This window comes from Triticum aestivum, chromosome 7D (genome assembly GCF_018294505.1).
Source record: "Triticum aestivum cultivar Chinese Spring chromosome 7D, IWGSC CS RefSeq v2.1, whole genome shotgun sequence".
In the NCBI taxonomy this organism is placed as follows: Eukaryota; Viridiplantae; Streptophyta; class Magnoliopsida; order Poales; family Poaceae; genus Triticum; species Triticum aestivum.
In genome coordinates, this window is record NC_057814.1 from 386976514 (window position 1) to 386994436 (window position 17923).

Sequence of the window (17923 nt, forward strand, 5' to 3'; positions counted from 1 at the left end):
AACGTTCGGTGACGATCGGTATTATGAGTTTATGTGTTTTGATGTACCGAACGTAGTTCGGAGTCCCGAATGTGATCACGGACATGACGAGGAGTCTCGAAATGGTCGAGACGTAAAGGTTGATATATTGGACGGCTATATTCGGACACCGGAAGTGTTCCGGATGGTTTCGGAGAAAACCGGAGTGCCGGAGGGGTTACCGGAACCCCCCGGGGAAGTATTGGGTCTTAGTGGGCCTGAGGGGAGAGAGAGGGCAGAAGCCCAGGAGGTGGCGCGCCCCCTCCCATGAGGAGTCCGAATTGGACTAGGGGAGGGGGCACGGCCCCTCTTCCCCTCTCCCTCTCCCTCTCTTTCCTTCCCCCTTCCCCCTTCCTAGTAGGACTAGGAAAGGATGAATCCTACTCCTACTAGGAGTAGGATTCCTCCTCTCCTTGGGCTCACCAAGGCCGGGCGGCCTCCCCCCTTGCTCCTTTATATACGGGGGCGGGGGGCACCCATAGACACACAAGTTGATCAGTTGATCTTTTAGCCGTCTGCGGTGCCCCCCTCCACCATAATCCACCTCGGTCATATCGTAGCGGTGCTTAGCCGAAGCCCTGCGTCGGTAGCATCAGCATCACCGTCATCATCGTGCTGACGGAACTCTCCCCTGAAGCTCTGCTGGATCGTGAGTTCGCGGGACGTCACCGAGCTGAATGTGTGCTGAACTCGGAGGTGCCGTGTGTTCGGTACTTGGATCAGTCGGATCGTGAAGACGTACGACTACATCAACCGCGTTGTCATAACGCTTCTGCTTACGGTCTACGAGGGTACGTGGACGACACTCTCCCCTCTCGTTGCTATGCATCACCATGATCTTGCGTGTGCGTAGGAAAATTTTGAAATTACTACGTTCCCCAACAGGGAGGCCACCGAGGTGGGCACAACCCACCTGGGCGCGCCTGGGCCCCCAGGCGCGCCCTGGTGGGTTGTGCCCCCCTCGGGGCATCCCCCAGGTGCTTCTCTGGCCCACAGGATGTCTTCTGGTCCATAAAAAATTCACAAAAAAGTTTCGCGGTGTTTGGACTCCGTTTGATATTGATTTCCTGCGATGTAAAAAACAAGCAAAAAAACAGCAACTGGCACTGGGCACTGGGTCAATAGGGTGCTCTGGTTGAGGACCTGGCTGGGCAAGACTACTACTAGTGTTGCTTCTGCCGGTGGCAACGGTGTGCATGATCCTCGACGGCAATGGCGGCAAGGACGACGACGATGATGGTAACTTTTGTGTAGTTAGGGCTTGAAAACAATCTTATGGTCTGTATATTTTGGTGAGATGGTATATACTAACCCCTCACGGTGATCCTCGCGGTGATCACGAATTTGCGGTGGTAGGATGACACCTCTTTCGGATGTGGTGGTAGGATGACACCAAAGTAGTGCTAGGTTGAACTTGCTATGATCGTGCATGCTTATTAATGCTCTTCTGCTCCATTGCTTGCTCCTAGAGTTCTTCATTGCTTGCTGTTTGTGTGTTCCAATGCTTGTTGCTTGAACTAATTGCTCGTTTGCATTGCCAGGGCAAGTGGTATGTGGTGTTCGAAGGTAGGGTTCTAGGGGTTTACAGTTCATGGGAAGCTTGCAACAAACAAGTTTCAGGGTACAACGACAACAACCACAGAGGAGGGCTTAAGACAGTGGCGATTCTACTAGTGAGGCTTAACAGGATTAAGCCTACCCTCCAATAATAATACTGCTACTTAGTTAGCTAACTATTTCACTTGAAAAGTTATTTTGAAGTATTTTACATGCAACAATTTATGTTTTGAGCCTACCCTCCATTGTTATGCTAGATTCGCCACTGGTTTAAGACTAGGCAGATGGTAGAAGATGCTTACTTCAAGTATGTGCGAGAGCATTCATGTAGCAAGGTTAAGGCTAGCAAGGTGGATTGACTGTTAGGGATGAAGAACTTCATCATCTTCGTCCAGTTCATCGTCATAGCAGTGTTGTAGCGTTGGTGTGCTCGGTATGACCACGTGTAAGGTGTAGTAGTATTGGTAAGCTCACCAAGTAGGATGCAAGGTGAGCACAGGTGAGCACAACTCTATGCCCATACATAACCAAACAACGTGCACCCATGTGAGCACATACAATGCAAGCAACCAAACACGATGCGTAAAGACATCGTTACGATACAGGAAAATGACATGCAGACAACCAAACTAAATGCAGATATTGACTTTTGTGTGCATTTGCTCAGCTGGACTCAACTGGAACAAGTATGCAAATGAGAGAAAAAACGATGCATGTAACCAAACAAGCCTATATATTTTCCCGTTCCCGCACCGCTGGCAGCCGACAACGAGGCGGCGACCAAGCAAAGAAGCTCTTTTGCGCGGCATGTGGCGCACGTCACGTACGGCTGGTGAACGGCGGTGGTCAAGGGGGAGGAAGGAAGCCGTTGTTGCTGCCTGTGTGGTTCACGTTCCGTCTCCGCGTGCGTGTGTCCGTCCATCTGGAGAACGTGGCCAGGCCACCAAACGGGGTGGGCGTATCCCGTACGTTGTTGTACGTACTTGGTATTTTGCCGGTGCCCGCGGAGTTCCTCTGGAATCTTTCTTTCTTGCCCCGGACGTCAAGGGATGGATCCAGCCAGCCAGCCCTTTGTAGGATTCGCCGCCAGCGTCTCTCTCTCTCCGCTTCGCTGTTTGTCCAGCGGTTGAGTGGCGCCCTATGCACGTTCTAGAAAGAGAGGAGCCAGACGAATATCAGAATATACTCCTCCATCTTCTTGGGACACAAGTCAGGAATCAGCCAGTAGTACTGTTTTTACCACGGCGGCAGTGCGTTCGTCTGCCGTTGATGACCGGTATTTCACTACCTTTCGCGTAAGTGCAGTTAAAATTTAAAACTTGTGGAGAAATGAAAAATCCAAACAGAAAAATTTGAAAAAAATGACAAGTCTGGAGGCGGCTGTTCCACAGCGACAGCGCGGATGCGACGACTGGCCCGGACGAACCATGAACCGACGAGTCGCCGTCGGGGGTTCGCGACAGTGTGGCAGGCAGGATCGATCCCTCTCGCGCTAGCCGTCGGTCCGATAGAAAGGGAGGAAGGAGGGAGAGAATGGGCGTTGGGCGAGGCCGCTTTAGCATGCCAACCACGTGTGTCTACCTCAGTCCGGAACTGACGACCCATGTTCGTTCCGCCCGGGCCCACCCACCAGTCACACCAACCCCTCGCCGCACCGCCACCAACACGGCGCCAACCACGGGAAGAAAAAGTGTAGACGCGTACCCGCAGCATATAAGCAGTTCACGGCGAGGCGGACGAGGTGGCCATTTCTTTTCTTCTTCCCCTGCTACTGCTAGTACGTTCCAGGATCACCGGAGCCCCGGGAGAAGAGCAAAGCGTAGCGGAGGAGGGAGAGGGGGAGAGAGATGAGGTGGACGGCGTTCGCGTGGGAGAGCGCGTCCCGGGCCTTCAACAACCGCCCCACCTTCACCGGCCTCGTCGTCGTCCTCGCCGCAAGGTCCCTCCTGCTTCCTTTCCCTTTCTCCGCCCGCTAATTTCCCCCCTCTCTCTTGGAGCTGGGGCTTGGGAATTTCGATCGGATCTGCTGCCGCTGCGTACCTCGTGTGGCCGCTAGACTGTAGCAGCATTTTCGCGGTCGCCTCAAATGTTGGGCACGAATTTTTGGAGCGTCCTGTCATTTTTCTCGGGTTTTCTTTTCTTTGTGCAGAAAAAATGATAATATTCGGTGCCTTCATCGTTTCGTTCGTGGATCCCGGGATAGAAATATTCGGTGGTTGCTGCGGTTTCTCATCCTTTGAGCCACCGAAACTGTTGTATCAGTTCGAGATCGCCTCGGGTATTAACGGGATTCAGAGCTCGCCTAATAGCTCTACCTAGATCGATTCTCCATCAGAGGTGCTTCTGTTTTACCAGATTTCAGAATGCTAGAAATTGAGGGGGGAAATATAAGGATAGAGTCATTTCTTTTATCACTGATGAAATGGGAAGAAAATAGTTAAACTCATTCTTCTTCCCACCTGTTTCGACCGGGCCCTCGTTTTCCAGCTACTTCTCGAATCTGATGTGCCCCCCACATCGCGGTGGACCTCGTATGCCTGCTGAATATTCTGTCATGGTCCATGTGGCCAACAAGAAGAAAAATTGCCCTTGATTTCTTCGTCCTGGTTTCAGTATTTTGTTAATACCAATTGTGTCTGTTCTCTATAAAACAATACTTGGAATATTTAAGAGCGGGGTCGTGAATACATTATGATTTGGTGAGTTGGTGCCATGTGCTGATTGCGATTTTATATGTGCTATTGGACTGCTAGACAAATGCTGGACTTCTGAATAATACATTTCTTCAATTCCTTGATTGTCTTGGTTAATGATTCCGCTGCAACATGCTTTTTATTTGTTTCTCTGCAATGTCTAAATAAATTTTATATGTATGTCATATGACTGTTTTGCGTGTATGAAAAGAGAGGCCTTGTCTAAGTAGTCTTGCGCTGTGATTAATACAATGCGATCACAAAATACATATTTTTGTGCAAAGCTGCAAGACATGGACTGCTCCTGCTACCAGGTATACATAAGTGTAGCTGTAAAAAATTACATTGGTTCCTTCACAGAAGAAGATGACAATGGTAGATGATTGGGCTATAGGATTAATTTTCTGAGCATATATAATTGTCCTTGTCTATGCAGAGACCAGGCACACTCCCTCTTTTCTGGAAGAAACCATATTGTCCTTGTCTTGATCATTTTAACGTTTTTATTATTTGGAGTGATGTAATTCAGTTGCAACTTAGAGAATATTTTTCAGTAAGCGGTAGCTTTGATGTAAAACACACCAATGAGGTTCATTAAAAAGTTAGTGTTATGAGTTCCGAAATGATTTGTATTACTAGAACAGCTATCTTACTATTTTTTTATTAAGGGTGGCTTCAAAGTAGAACACATAAATGAGGTCATTTAAGATGGCTGAATAATTCAAAGAACTTCCAAATGTTTTGCATTGCTAGAACAGCTGTCCTATTTGCAAACTTGCTGATTTTTGGTCTGCCGAATTTGCAGTAGTGGAGGAGGCCTCGTCGCATATGCGGACTCTCAGCCGGACCAGCCCCAAGGATTTAAAAAGAAGAAAGTAGTGGTTCTTGGAACTGGCTGGGCTGGCACCACATTCCTGAGGAATCTTGATAGCAAACTGTACGATGTCCAGGTCATTTCACCTCGGAACTACTTTGCATTCACACCCTTGCTCCCAAGTGTTACCTGTGGAACAGTTGAACCAAGGAGCGTTGTTGAGCCAATCCGTAGGATTCTGGAGAAGGTATGATTGCTTCCATAAATTTCGGGGAACTTGTTGAACAATTCTAGAACTTTTACTTCTTTCACTACCTCCTGAATGCCATTTACTCCAAATACTGGAATGGTTTGTTTTTGCAATGGTACAACAAAATTCCTGACCTTGCTCATCTTGCTCAAGACCTATCTTGAATCCCCATGGTGAAGTTCGTTATCTACAAGTTTGACCTGTTAGGGAATAGTCATATTTCATACTTGAACACTACATCCGTTCATAGCTCAGTCAGATGATTAATTATGTGCCAAATGAATTAACGTTCATTCTTAATACTCTGACAGAAAGGTGGAGACTTCAAATTCTGGGAAGCAGAGTGCTTCAAGATTGATCCAGCAAACAAGAAGATTCATTGCCGCTCAAATATGGGGACAAATCTTGATGGAAATGGCGAGTTCTTAGTTGACTATGACTATCTGGTGGTAGCGGTTGGAGCTAGGTCTAACACATTCAATACTCCCGGTGTGACAGAGAATTGCCACTTTTTGAAGGTAAGCTTTCGTATGGTTTGTATGAAATAAATTTGCCTCCAGTTTTAGGTCCATAACTACATTAATCTGCTTTATTTATATACACGTCCTGCTGACAAAGGAATGAACCTGGTTCAAACCATTCAGTTATGTTGTGTAAGATAAATAGTTTTTTTTTTTTGAACCGGGCGTGCCCCTTTCCATTTAAGATAAACGGAAATACAACAGTATCCGATACAACCAGGAAGAGAGGAAAGAAAGGCAGCGAGTTCAACGCACTGCCAGGAAACCCACTGTCCTCGCCCGCCATCGAAACGAGCACCATGGGGCGAAAACCTGACAGCACCTACTTAGTTCAAACCTAACTATTACAAACCAGGGAGACACACACAAAAGTGGTGCCAGATAACAAATCCTCAAACTCAGAATGAGCCAGTTTCAAAAGTTCCCAAAAGTGAAGCCTGAGACTAGAGCCCAGCACATCGCCCCCTAGCTCAACCAGGCAAAATGTCGAACGATGCAGCATCATCACCCAGAGAGCACCTCTCCCGCGTCTTCCGCTGTGCGTCTGGCCCTATCACACATTGCCATCAACCTGGCTGTGCTTGCTCTGATCATCTCAGTTTCCTTGTCGCAGTCTTGCCGCTTCTTCCACCGGCTGCAGACCTGCCCAATATAAGAGAAAAGAACAAGCCGAGAACACAATCTCAGAAGGAGATTTGATCAACTGTTTTTCAAAGGTAGCCTTATTGCGCGCCAGCCAAATAGCCCAAGTTACTGCGGCCAGACCAACAGTATAGAATCTAGCTCCATTAGGTAAGAACATATTGCACCACACATAGAATTGCCAAGTGTTATTTGGGCATAAGTCAGTTCCCAGCACTACCCCAACTGCCCTCCAGGCAACACGTGCCACGGGACACGTAAAGAACAGATGAGATGCCGTTTCAACGTTGTTGCAGAAGGAACACACAGGGTTCCCCGGCCATTTTTTCCTTTTCATCACCGCTCTCGTAAGCACCGCGTCCTGCGCCATCTGCCATAAGAAGATCTGGATCTTAAGAGGCAATTTTGCCTCCCAGATCCATCTATAGTTGCATCCATATAGAGGCTTTTCCAGCCATTTATACATAGATTTAGTGGAGTACTTTGCATTCTTACTCAAACCCCAAAACACCACATCTTTATCGGCTGTAGTTTTCAGCCCCAAGATATGCTCTCGCAACTTATCCCATTGCCCACGTAGGTTGGGGCATAGACGCCTTCTGAAAAAGGTCGAAGCCTCTACCCTGTCAAATTTTTGTACTGTACAGTCCTGGTCTGTACAGATCTCAAACAACTGAGGAAACCTCAAATTAAGTGGAGGCAGCCCATCAATTGAGTCTTTCCACACCCTGGTCAGGTCGCCACACCCTAGTTTAATCTTTCTTCCCACCATGTACAGCTCTGACTTTCAGAAGAGCTTTCCAACATGGAGAGTTGTCTAGGATTCACAGTTGGCACAGACTTGTTATATAGATACCTGGCTCTCACCAAGTCTTGCCAAATCCCAGTCTGGGTTTCTAATTTCCACCACCACTTCACCATCAGGCTGATATTTTGCTTCCTAAGGTCTTTGACACCCAGCCCCCCTTTGTCCTTCGATCTACACACCCTTTTCCATTTGACTAGATATGTAAGATAAATAGTTATGTTAGTCTTTTAAATGATCTTACTGCATTTTAGTTGTTTCTAAGCTTCTGCACTTATCGCCCCGTTCATATGGTCCTATTATATTCACAGGAAGTGGAAGATGCCCAAAAGATCCGAAGGAGTGTGATGGACTGCTTTGAGAAGGCAAGCCTCCCATACCTTAATGAAGAAGAGAGGAAGAAGAATCTTCACTTTGTTGTTGTGGGAGGTGGACCTACAGGCGTTGAATTTGCGGCAGAGTTGCATGATTTTGTTACTGAAGATCTATCCAAGCTCTATCCTTCTATTCAGCATCTTGTCAAGATATCACTGATCGAAGCTGCAGATCACATACTGACTATGTAAGGCCATACCGGTCCTCTCTTACTTTGATGCTTTATGAACTGAAAGTTCCTACTGCTTTACACTAGGTTGCCACCTTTTTGCTCATGTAATCTACTCCCCAACAGTATGGAAACACATCATCACCTCATATATGACGTAACATTACTTCCTAGGCTAACAAAATAACAATTGTTTCTTCATTGGAAAAGGTTCGACAAAAGAATTACCAACTTTGCTGAGGACAAGTTTGGAAGGGATGGCATTGATGTAAAAACTGGATATAAAGTTGTGAAGGTTTCTAAGGATGCAATTACCATGCAAAATCCAGCTACTGGCGATATTACAGTTCCTTACGGAATGGCTGTCTGGTCCACTGGTATTGGGACCCGCCCATTCGTTGTGGACTTCATGAAACAAATTGGCCAGGTATATAGACCTTTTTCTTTTGGAGTTGGCGATGTATCCTTCTGTCAGTTCAGCTAGCCAATGAATCATTTCTCTACATATACAGGCTAATCGTCGTGTCCTTGCTACTGATGAATGGCTAAGGGTGCGTGAATGTGATGATGTTTATGCAGTAGGTGACTGTGCTACCATAAACCAGCGGAGAGTAATGGTAAGCAATATAATTTGTTATGTGTTCCTTTTGGTGCTGTGATTCTCCCCTATTTTCCATGTGGATAGAAAAGGGTTTTCTTCTCAAACCCCTATGTGCCATTTAACTAGTAGTAAAATTCTTGAGATTATCTTCATTGTATATGTAGTAGATGAGGATTCACATAAATGCTACAAACATATTTGATATGTATTGTTGGATACTTTCGCTAGGATACTTGAACTGCTATATTAGCTGTTTAGACTTATCCAGTGCTACCGTATCCATATCCTTTTTTGGTGCATTATAACTACATGTCAATACATCATAGTGACTTTGTTGATCATTTGCGAATTGTATTTGGTACCATTCAGGAATTTATGTTCTTGGTGTCTAATGCTTGCAGGAGGACATCTCAGAAATATTCAGAGTTGCAGACAAAGATAAATCTGGAACTTTGACTGTGAAAGAAATCCAAGACATCCTGGAGGATATCTACGTGAGATATCCACAAGTAAAGCTATACATGAAGAGCAAGCAACTTAACGGAATTGCAGATTTAATAAGAACTGGCAAAGGTGACACCGAAAAGGAATCTGTAGAGCTGAGCATTGAAGAGTTTAAGAAGGCTCTTTCACTCGTGGATTCACAAGTCAAGAATCTACCTGCAACAGCTCAGGTTTCCCTTTTTTTGTCTACTGGAATTTTACAATGCACAAAGTTCCAAAGCAACCACTTCAGTTAAAATTCATCGCTTTTCTAGTTCTAACTAGTTTGTTCTGTCAGGTTGCTGCACAGCAAGGACAGTATCTTGCGACGTGCTTTAACAAGATGCAGACTGCTGAAGAAAATCCTGAAGGACCAATCCGCATTAGGGGAGAAGGCCGTCATCGTTTCAACCCCTTCAGGTGGTTATTTTGCATCATTCGTCAGCTCATTTCTTTTCCTAACCATTTCGGTATCTTCATTCTGACGAGAATGCACTGTAGTTATTCATGCGAAGTAATTGCTAGCAATGATTATGTTGAATCTGGAAAGCAGTTGAAAAGAAAATTGAAGATCGAAATATGTGGATAACAGAATAATTTTTAGGCTGCTCATACCTGATTGCCTTATTTTCTTTCTTGTCTGTTGGCTGATACTATTGCTTTGCTGATTCCTCCAGGTACAGGCATTTAGGCCAGTTTGCCCCACTAGGAGGGGAGCAAACCGCTGCACAGCTCCCGGGTGACTGGGTCTCCATTGGCCACAGCTCACAGTGGCTCTGGTATTCCGTCTACGCAACGTAAGTGTCTGTTTCCTTTTTGATGATGAGAAAGTCAGACTGCGCAATCACCTACGTTTGTATCTAACCTAACACTTGGTTTTCCCTCCTCTTTGCTATGAGTTCAGCAAACAAATAAGCTGGCGCACGAGGGCACTGGTGATATCTGACTGGGGCCGTCGCTTCATCTTCGGTAGAGACTCGAGCGGCATATAGTCAAAGGAGATATGATTTTGTTTGCAGCATATACAGAAGCTAAGCTAAGGCCAGTAGTGGCACCTTCCACCCAAGTCTGTTCTTGCAGATGCATATAATCTTTTTTGTCAGGGAAAGAATAAAAGTAACCCTGCACTTCCCTAGTGCTCCACGGAGAAAATTCCTTTGTACCTTTTACTCTCGAGAGTTCTACTTCTGCGGCACGCGCAAACTCGCAGATTAATTTTGTACGTAGTCCTTTTACCACAAAGATATGCAAAGGGCCAGTTTGGACCTGTTTTTGTTCTGAAAAATCCTGTTTGTGCGGAGGCCTGATATTGTCATGCGAAATGCTGTTGATGTGGACACCAGATTTTGTGCTGTGAAACTTTTTTTTTGGTGAAAATGCTGTGAAACTGTTTATGTGAATCATGTTTGTGGCTAGCAACTTCTACTGGCTCTGTATGTTTCCGGCCTCGATCTGCCCTTCTCAAGTTCTGGTTAAGTGGGTGGTTTGTTGACTGGAGTAGTAGTAAAGATGAAGGAAAGTTGAGTGTTGTTTTGCTGTTGACGAATCGGGAGTGTTCCGGTCTATAAAGGTTTAAGCTCTTGAGTTGTTCCAGTTCAAAATATCCCCTTCGAAAACCTGCTATCTGCGAAGGAGGTTTAGGTGGTTCTCATTATTTATTCACTGTTTAGTTGGTACATGGAACACGACCAACCGTTGGTGGATAAACAATTCCCCGGAATAAAGGGCAAACATTGATGGGCATACTGAATAGACACAGTCCATGAGTTAAGGACCGCAATATCTGGCTAATGTTCACCGGGAAGGGTTGGTATTTGTAAACGTTTTAGATGACGAGTTTAGTTGTATGGGGTTGACAGTCAGAAACGTATGACAATTTTTGGGAAGGTTAGTATTTGCAAACGTTTTAGATGACGAGTTTAGTTGTATGGGGTTGGCAGTCAGAAACGTACGACAATTTTTGGGAAGAAGAATTTTACAACAAAAGATTTGCCATCTCGTACCATACCAGATAAAATTGCCACAAAAAAGAAGTTCGCTTGTCATCTCCCAGCTGACGTTTGTCAGTTATCGTTACCGTGAATTAATAAGACCCAAATTCGATCAATTCCCTGAAGCAAAATGCAAGCTTCACAGTTTGCTGAAGATGCAAAGAACGTCAAGCGAAGGAAAAAATTGCTGCAATGTTGAATTGATGCAGTCCATAGTTACCGGAATTTCGGCACAATAAATATTGGTTTAACAAGCTAAATAGATCAGGTGAGGGGTACAACCGCTGAATTTCAGCTTCACATCTCAAATGAAAAGTCAAAGCTCCTTTTGCACCTGTCTTGTCTCTGTCTTATTGTTTGATTTCTCCATTGAATAATCCATTTTGACAGTAACTCAAGACTAAAGAATGGAAAGGTAAACACTTGCTAGCTGAAAATTCCTAGAATTCAAGAACAGAACGTTCCAATTGCGCCATGCTTGGGAGAAAAGTATGATCTTGAGACCGTCCAAGAGACCACCACCCTCCACAAATAATAAAGGTCACGTCAAATGGAAATACACGCATTCCCTAGAATATTACACCGTTGCCTCTCTGAAAATGACACCGCCCGGAAATATATACGTGAGTACAAGTGGCAGAAGCTTCAAGTTGCACCCATTCAGCTTTAAAAGTCAAGGGTCTATCTGGCTATGAAGTGGAAATAGACTTTTAAAAAACGCCCTCCATGAATTCCAAGAAAGCAACAGGTTGTTCTGAGCCACAAAGGACTGAATAATGCTCCATCATTATCAGCCTCCCTGGTTGGCCGGTTAGGTTAGGTATAGGTGTCTTTGTACCTAATTCTTCCAGCTCAACAGTTATATTAGTACAGATCATATCAGCAAAGGAACAAGAACAATTATATCGGTACAGGTCAGGTGGACAAATAAAAAGAGAAGAACCAGATGCTGAGCCCACAACGTTTCATGTCCTGGAAGACCTGTCAGTTAGACAACTCAAAAGTGCTCAATAGTACGACATAAAAGATATCATTATTAGCAAGGGCACTGTATCTACTACAGTATTTTGTTGGGGAAAACATATATTAGAGAAAGATTCCCCGGATGATTGGCACTGAGCTGACAAAAAGTATGGCCACAATATTAGCTGCCTAAACATGTTGATCCAGGAAATGGTAACATGATCAGAGAACTTCCATTGAACACCTTGAAGAGTGATTTTTCAGATAAAATTACATTTGGTATTGATTGGAACCAGCACTGACTGAAACAGCGGTAGGAAATGGAACACAATCACACATCTAAATCTAGAACACCACGTACAAGATTTATCCCGGAGGATATTATTATCAAGCACTGACTGGCTATCTACATGTAGGGCCCAGGAAGAAGCTAAATCTTAATTACACAAAGCCTCATTTTTGTTCGCGGGAGCTAAAACCCATGGACAGGAACCGATGTTTTGCAGAGTTTTTGGCACCGTGTTTATACCGAATCAACCTCTTCAACCTGCTGACGAGCAAGATATCTCTCTCTTCGTTCCTTCTGAAATAGGAAAAATGGAGAATGTGGTCACATGGTGCACAGACGCATCTCGGGCATTAGTAAAAGACTGGACTGTTGTCATTAAAAACACTCGAGCACTGATCTTACCCATTCATCGATCACAAGCCCTTCACCAACGATAGGGGGACTAGTGTCTTCTGGAGGCTTCTTGCGTGCCTCAAGAGCTGCTTCAGCTTCAGCGAGCTGACGCTTGAGCCTGTCCAGTTGCTTCAAGGAAGAAATTGCCACAAATGTGTAAGGTGAATTTGCTGCTCCCCAGAATTGTATTGTATTCGGAGCGAAAGCAAGAGAAAAGAAGGGGCTCTGGTGTCACTTACTGCGCTAGGACGCTCAGCATCCAAGAAAATAACCCGCAGAATTTGCTCAACTGCAACCTGGTCTTTCTGCTCATCGAACTGTGACATATATAGGTAAAACTTATTTTTTTGAAACAAATATAGGTAGGTAAAACTTAGAAAAAATGAAACTACAACGATAAGATTTTAGGCGATTGGACGGTCTCAAGGGGCAAAAGGATATACCAATTCTGGAACATACTCCACAGGCCCTTTAACTTTCAGGCTAACAATCTTGAACTTGACCTTGCACTTCTGATCTAAAGGCTTCTCGTTGTTCTCAGGATGCTCCACAAACTTGAACACTGGCATTGAATGGTTGAACAATGAAAAAAGAGGGGAAGAAAAACAAAGAAATGCACATCAAAGGTTGAAATCAGCTTTGCATTACCTGTAGCTATGATGGTTTCTCCTGGAGCAAGTATGCCGCCGGGAGGCCTCATGAAGCAGCTCTTTGGTGCTGTTGTTTGGAACTAAAAACAGATAGGACATGCGTTCCATTAGTACTATTCCTTATTATTGTTACATCAAGCCAACCAAGTAACAAGGAAAATTTGTAAATCCACTAGGATTCAAGGTCAAGTTACACCTTAAAGTTCATAGAACGAAAAGAAGTTTTTTGGGGGCCCTTATCCTCATTACGCCTAGCATTTAGTGGGCTGGATATTTACCTTATCAACTAGCAAATCCATAAGGGTTCTATTTGATTAGGCACCTGAATCGGACTGAACCGACTGTTTGTCAGGCTACTGTTCTCCTATTCTCTCGAATCTATGAAGTAAGACATTGATTTTGCAATAAGATCGATTATGTTCATTGCATAATAAGCTCCTTTGAAAAGCATTGGCGGGATTTAATTCATTGAAGGACTTAATTAATTTATCCCCTAATTTAATGAAGAGATTAGTGGAGGGAGAGAAGTGTTGTTACCTTGAACGCCACATGGGACTTGCTGACGTTCTTGATCCTCACCGCGCTCCGGACTTGCTTGCCAGGCTCATCTGCACGGTTAAAAGGTACAAGGTACTTAATTCATGCAAATTGGAGCCTTTATTTCTCAAACATGGCCATGTATTAATCGATTATTAAGCTGCCAAATTTCTTTGCCAGAACAGAAATTTGACATGATGAAGCAGGGACAACTCCAAAGATTCACGAGCCAAGAACAATCAAATAAAGAACCCAATTCAATACAATCCAATCCAAACGTAGCGGCAGAGATGGTTCAAAGCGGGCAGTCCTGGGAGGACTAACAGCTCGGCAGGAAAGTAGAAGCCGCCGCCAAGAAGCAGAGGAGGGAGAAGAAGCTTTGATGGCGCATACGTACATGGGAAGTAGAGCTTTGATGGCGGGTCGAGCCGCAGTCGCCGCCTGGTAGGCAGCAGCGACCGTATCGCCGCGGCACCCGACGACCCGCCCGACCCCTCGGCGCCTCCTCCCTCCGCCAGAGGCGGCGGTGGGCCGGACGCGGTCCCCCACAGAGGCATGTGTCACAGCTCCCGCCGCGTCGTCGCCCCCCTCTTGCTGCTGGTCGTGCCCCTCCGCCGCGGCGCGGAGCCCCCTGCAGCACCAGCACCAGCAGAGGATCGTCGCTCTTCGTCGGAAGCCGTCGAGCGTGTGATGGTGCGGGGAGCCTTGGTTGGAGTGGTTGGGCGGCGAGTGGAGGTCGAGGAAGAAGAATATTATTGGGGCGGGGTGCGGTGGGGTGGACGAGAGGAGAGCTGCAGTCAAGTGCGTTCATGAGAGGGGTGTTCTTATGGTGGATAGACGGCGGTGGGGTCACCTTGGCAGGTTCTGCTACTAGTGTACTTTTGCCCTCCTTCCCTTCCCCCTGATTTGTGATGATTGTCAATGGTGACGGGCTGGCCGGCTATTAGAGCAACTCCAACGTGCCGATCCAAACGGACGGCGAATTTGTCCGCTTATTTTTCGTTTGGGTCGGCCCGATGGACACCAACGTCTGCTTCCACGTTTGGATCGGCGCATGCGTCCAACGCTGGTTCGACCCATTTTAACGACGCGCGAAAAAAAAGAATACAAACATTTCGAAAATAAAAACAAACATTAAAGCCGGCCACGAAGGGGGCCAGCGACGAGCTACGGACGACTTCGCGGAAGCCACGCCGCCTCGCCTCCTCGTGCTCGAAGGCGAACCAACAAGTCCAATTGGGCGAGTCGACATCGTACGCGGCCTCGTGGCGCTGCTCCGGCGTCAGCAGCGCCCGCCGGTGCCGCACCTCCTCCGTGTGCGCCCTAGCCGACCGCGGCGCTGCCGGCACCGGGATCCTCTCCGGATCCAAATGCCAGTCGTGCGGCAGGGTCACATCCGGGTAGGGAGAGGGACGCGGTGCTGCCAGTGCCACTCCGCCTGGTGCACTGGCACGCTGACGCACTGCCTCGGCCGATGAGAAGGCGCCGGCAGAGGCGGGGGAGAGGGGTGGCCTTGCCCTTGGCTTTGTCGGAGCCGGAGCCGGAGAAGAACCCCATCTTTGCTTGGCTAGAGGTGGCTAGGATTGCCGCCAACGGGGGAGCAGAGGGTGGCGAGATGGGGACGGGGGCTTTCTGGAAGCGGATGAAGACGGACTCATACGTCTCCAACGTATATATAATTTTTTATTATTCCATGTTGTTATATTATCATTCTTGGATGTTTTACAATCATTTTATAGCAACTTTATATCATTTTTTGGGACTAACCTATTGACATAGTGTCCAGTGCCAGTTGCTGTTTTTTTGCTTGTTTTTTACTTTGCAGAAAATCAATACCAAACGAAGTCCAAACGCAGTGAAACTTTTTGGTGATTTTTTCTGGACCAGAAGACACCTATTGGGCCAAGAAAGTACCTGAGGGGAGCTCTGAGGGGAGCACAACCCACTAGGGTGCGCCTGGGGGCCCAGGCGCGCCCAGGTGGGTTGTGCCCACCTCGGTGGCCTCCCCCACTTCCTCTTTGCTCTATAAATACCCCAATATTCTAGAAACCCTAGGGGAGTTGACGAATATCAATTCCAGCCGCCGCAAGTTCCAGAACCACCGGATCCAATCTAGACACCATCACGGAGGGGTTCATCATCCTCATTGGTGCCTCTCCGATGATGCGTGAGTAGTTCATTGTAGACCTACGGGTCCATAGTTAGTAGTTAGATGGCTTCCTCTCTCTCTTTTGATTCTCAATACAATGGTCTCTTGGAGATCTATTTGATATAACTCTTTTTGCGGTGTGTTTGTTGGGATCCGATGAACTTTGAGTTTATGATCAGATCTATGTTTTTATCCATGAAAGTTATTTGAGTCTTTTGATTTCTTATATGCATGATTACTTATAGCCTTTTATTTCTTCTTCGAATATTTCGTTTAGTTAGGCCGACTAGATCGATTTTTCTTGCCATGGGAAGAGGTGCTTTGTGATGGGTTCGATCTTACGGTGCTTGATCCCAGTGACAGAAGGGGGACCGACACGTATGTATCCGCTGATATTAAGGATAACAAGATGGGGTATATTTCTACATAAATAGATCTTGTTTACATCATGTCATCGTTCTTATTGCATTACTCTGTTTCTCCATGAACTTAATACACTAGATGCATGCTGGATAGCGGTCGATGTGTGGAGTAATAGTAGTAGATGCAGGCAGGAGTTGGTCTACTAATCTTGGCCGTGATGCCTATATAATGATCATTGCCTGGATATCATCATGATTATTTGAAGTTCTATCAATTGCCCAACAGTAATTTGTTTACCCACCTTATGCTATTTTTCTCGAGAGAAGCCACTAGTGAAATCTACGGCCCCAATACAAAAATCCCTTGCTGCAATTTTCATTTATTTATTTTATCTCGCATTCCCGCAAGATCTATTTATCCAATCTACTACAATTTTACCTGTCTTTTTTACCCATGAGGGATTGACAACCCCTCTCTTATGTTGGGTTGCAAGTATTTGTTCTTTGTGTGCAGGAATTGTTTATGTGGTGTTGCGTGGTTCTCCTACTGGTTCGATAACCTTGGTCTCATCACTGAGGAAAATACCTACCATAGTTGTGCTGCATCATCCCTTCCTCTTTGGGGAAATACCGACGTAGTTCAAGCCGCATCAAAAGGAATTTCTGGCGCCGTTGCCGAGGAGACATCATCAACATCTACCAGGTTCCTAATCACAAATCTCATCTCCTTGCAATTTACATTATTTGCCATTTCCTCTCGTTTTCATCTTCCCCACTTCACAAAAATTTGCCATTTTATTCGCCCTCTTTTTCGTTCGCCTTTTTCTCGTCAGATCTATTGTTTGCTATCTCTACTTGTGTTACCATGTGCCTTCTTTTTTCTTGCATCTTTGCTTGCTAATAATCTATTGAAATGGATCCTCATCCACTTGCTAATCTTTTCAAAAGATCCAATTATGATGAACCAATTGCTAGTGAATTGAGTTCACTAGATTATCTTTATGAAGTTTTGCTTGGGATTTATGAATCTGAAAATTGTGATGAAGTGTTAAACGAAGAAATTTATAAAGTGATTCATGATAGCTCCTTGAATGAAAAGCATGATTGCTGTAACGCCCGGATAATCATGCTACAGTAATCCCACGCTAATGATGCCACGTCACCTCCGTTACTGTTGCTAAACTTTCGTTAGTTCAAAACCGATTCAAAAATCAATTCAAAATATGGCAAACAAACAAATGTCTTCAAACATTGAAACAAAAATGTTCGGTTTGTGCCAAATATTACAAAGGTAATTATAGTAAAGAAAACACAAATTTATAAAATACTTAAATGCCCTAAGTTGAATTAAAACAGTAAAAGAAAATAAATAAAAGAAAAAGAATAAAAACAGAAAAACAAAAGACAAAAAATAATAATAGAAGAGAACCCCCCGGCTTCGGCCCAGCTGACCACAGGCCCAACTGGGCCAACCCACCAGGCCTAGCCGGCCACTCCCCCCACTTCCCCTTATCCCTAGACCCCGAAACCCTATCCACCCCACCGACACCCCACGTTCCCCACTCCTCGCACCCACTTCCCCCCGCTGGATCTGGATCGGGGCGCGACGCCCCGACCCCGCCACCCGACGCCGCACCACTGCCGTCGCGGTCACCGCCTCG

At 45.7% G+C, this 17923-nt stretch overlaps 2 protein-coding genes across 2 annotated transcripts; one reads left to right on the forward strand and one right to left on the reverse strand.

Moving 5' to 3' along the window:
• Positions 1 to 3207: 3207 nt before the first annotated feature.
• Positions 3208 to 10213, forward strand: LOC123164781 (external alternative NAD(P)H-ubiquinone oxidoreductase B2, mitochondrial). The gene is made up of 10 exons (XM_044582351.1): positions 3208 to 3514; positions 5074 to 5329; positions 5644 to 5850; positions 7612 to 7862; positions 8055 to 8271; positions 8357 to 8461; positions 8847 to 9119; positions 9227 to 9348; positions 9606 to 9725; positions 9833 to 10213. The coding sequence occupies exons 1-10, from the start codon at positions 3423 to 3425 to the stop codon at positions 9918 to 9920; spliced, it is 1731 nt and encodes a 576-aa protein (XP_044438286.1). The 5' UTR covers positions 3208 to 3422; the 3' UTR covers positions 9921 to 10213.
• Positions 10214 to 12093: 1880 nt separating this feature from the next.
• Positions 12094 to 14590, reverse strand: LOC123167215 (vesicle-associated protein 4-1). Its single transcript, XM_044585044.1, has 7 exons — positions 14149 to 14590; positions 13752 to 13822; positions 13213 to 13294; positions 13008 to 13126; positions 12804 to 12881; positions 12574 to 12693; positions 12094 to 12465 (listed from the first exon to the last, which is right to left on the reverse strand). Exons 1-7 carry the CDS (start codon positions 14306 to 14308, stop codon positions 12406 to 12408), a joined length of 690 nt encoding a protein of 229 aa, XP_044440979.1. The 5' UTR covers positions 14309 to 14590; the 3' UTR covers positions 12094 to 12405.
• Between the last annotated feature and the right edge of the window lie 3333 nt (positions 14591 to 17923).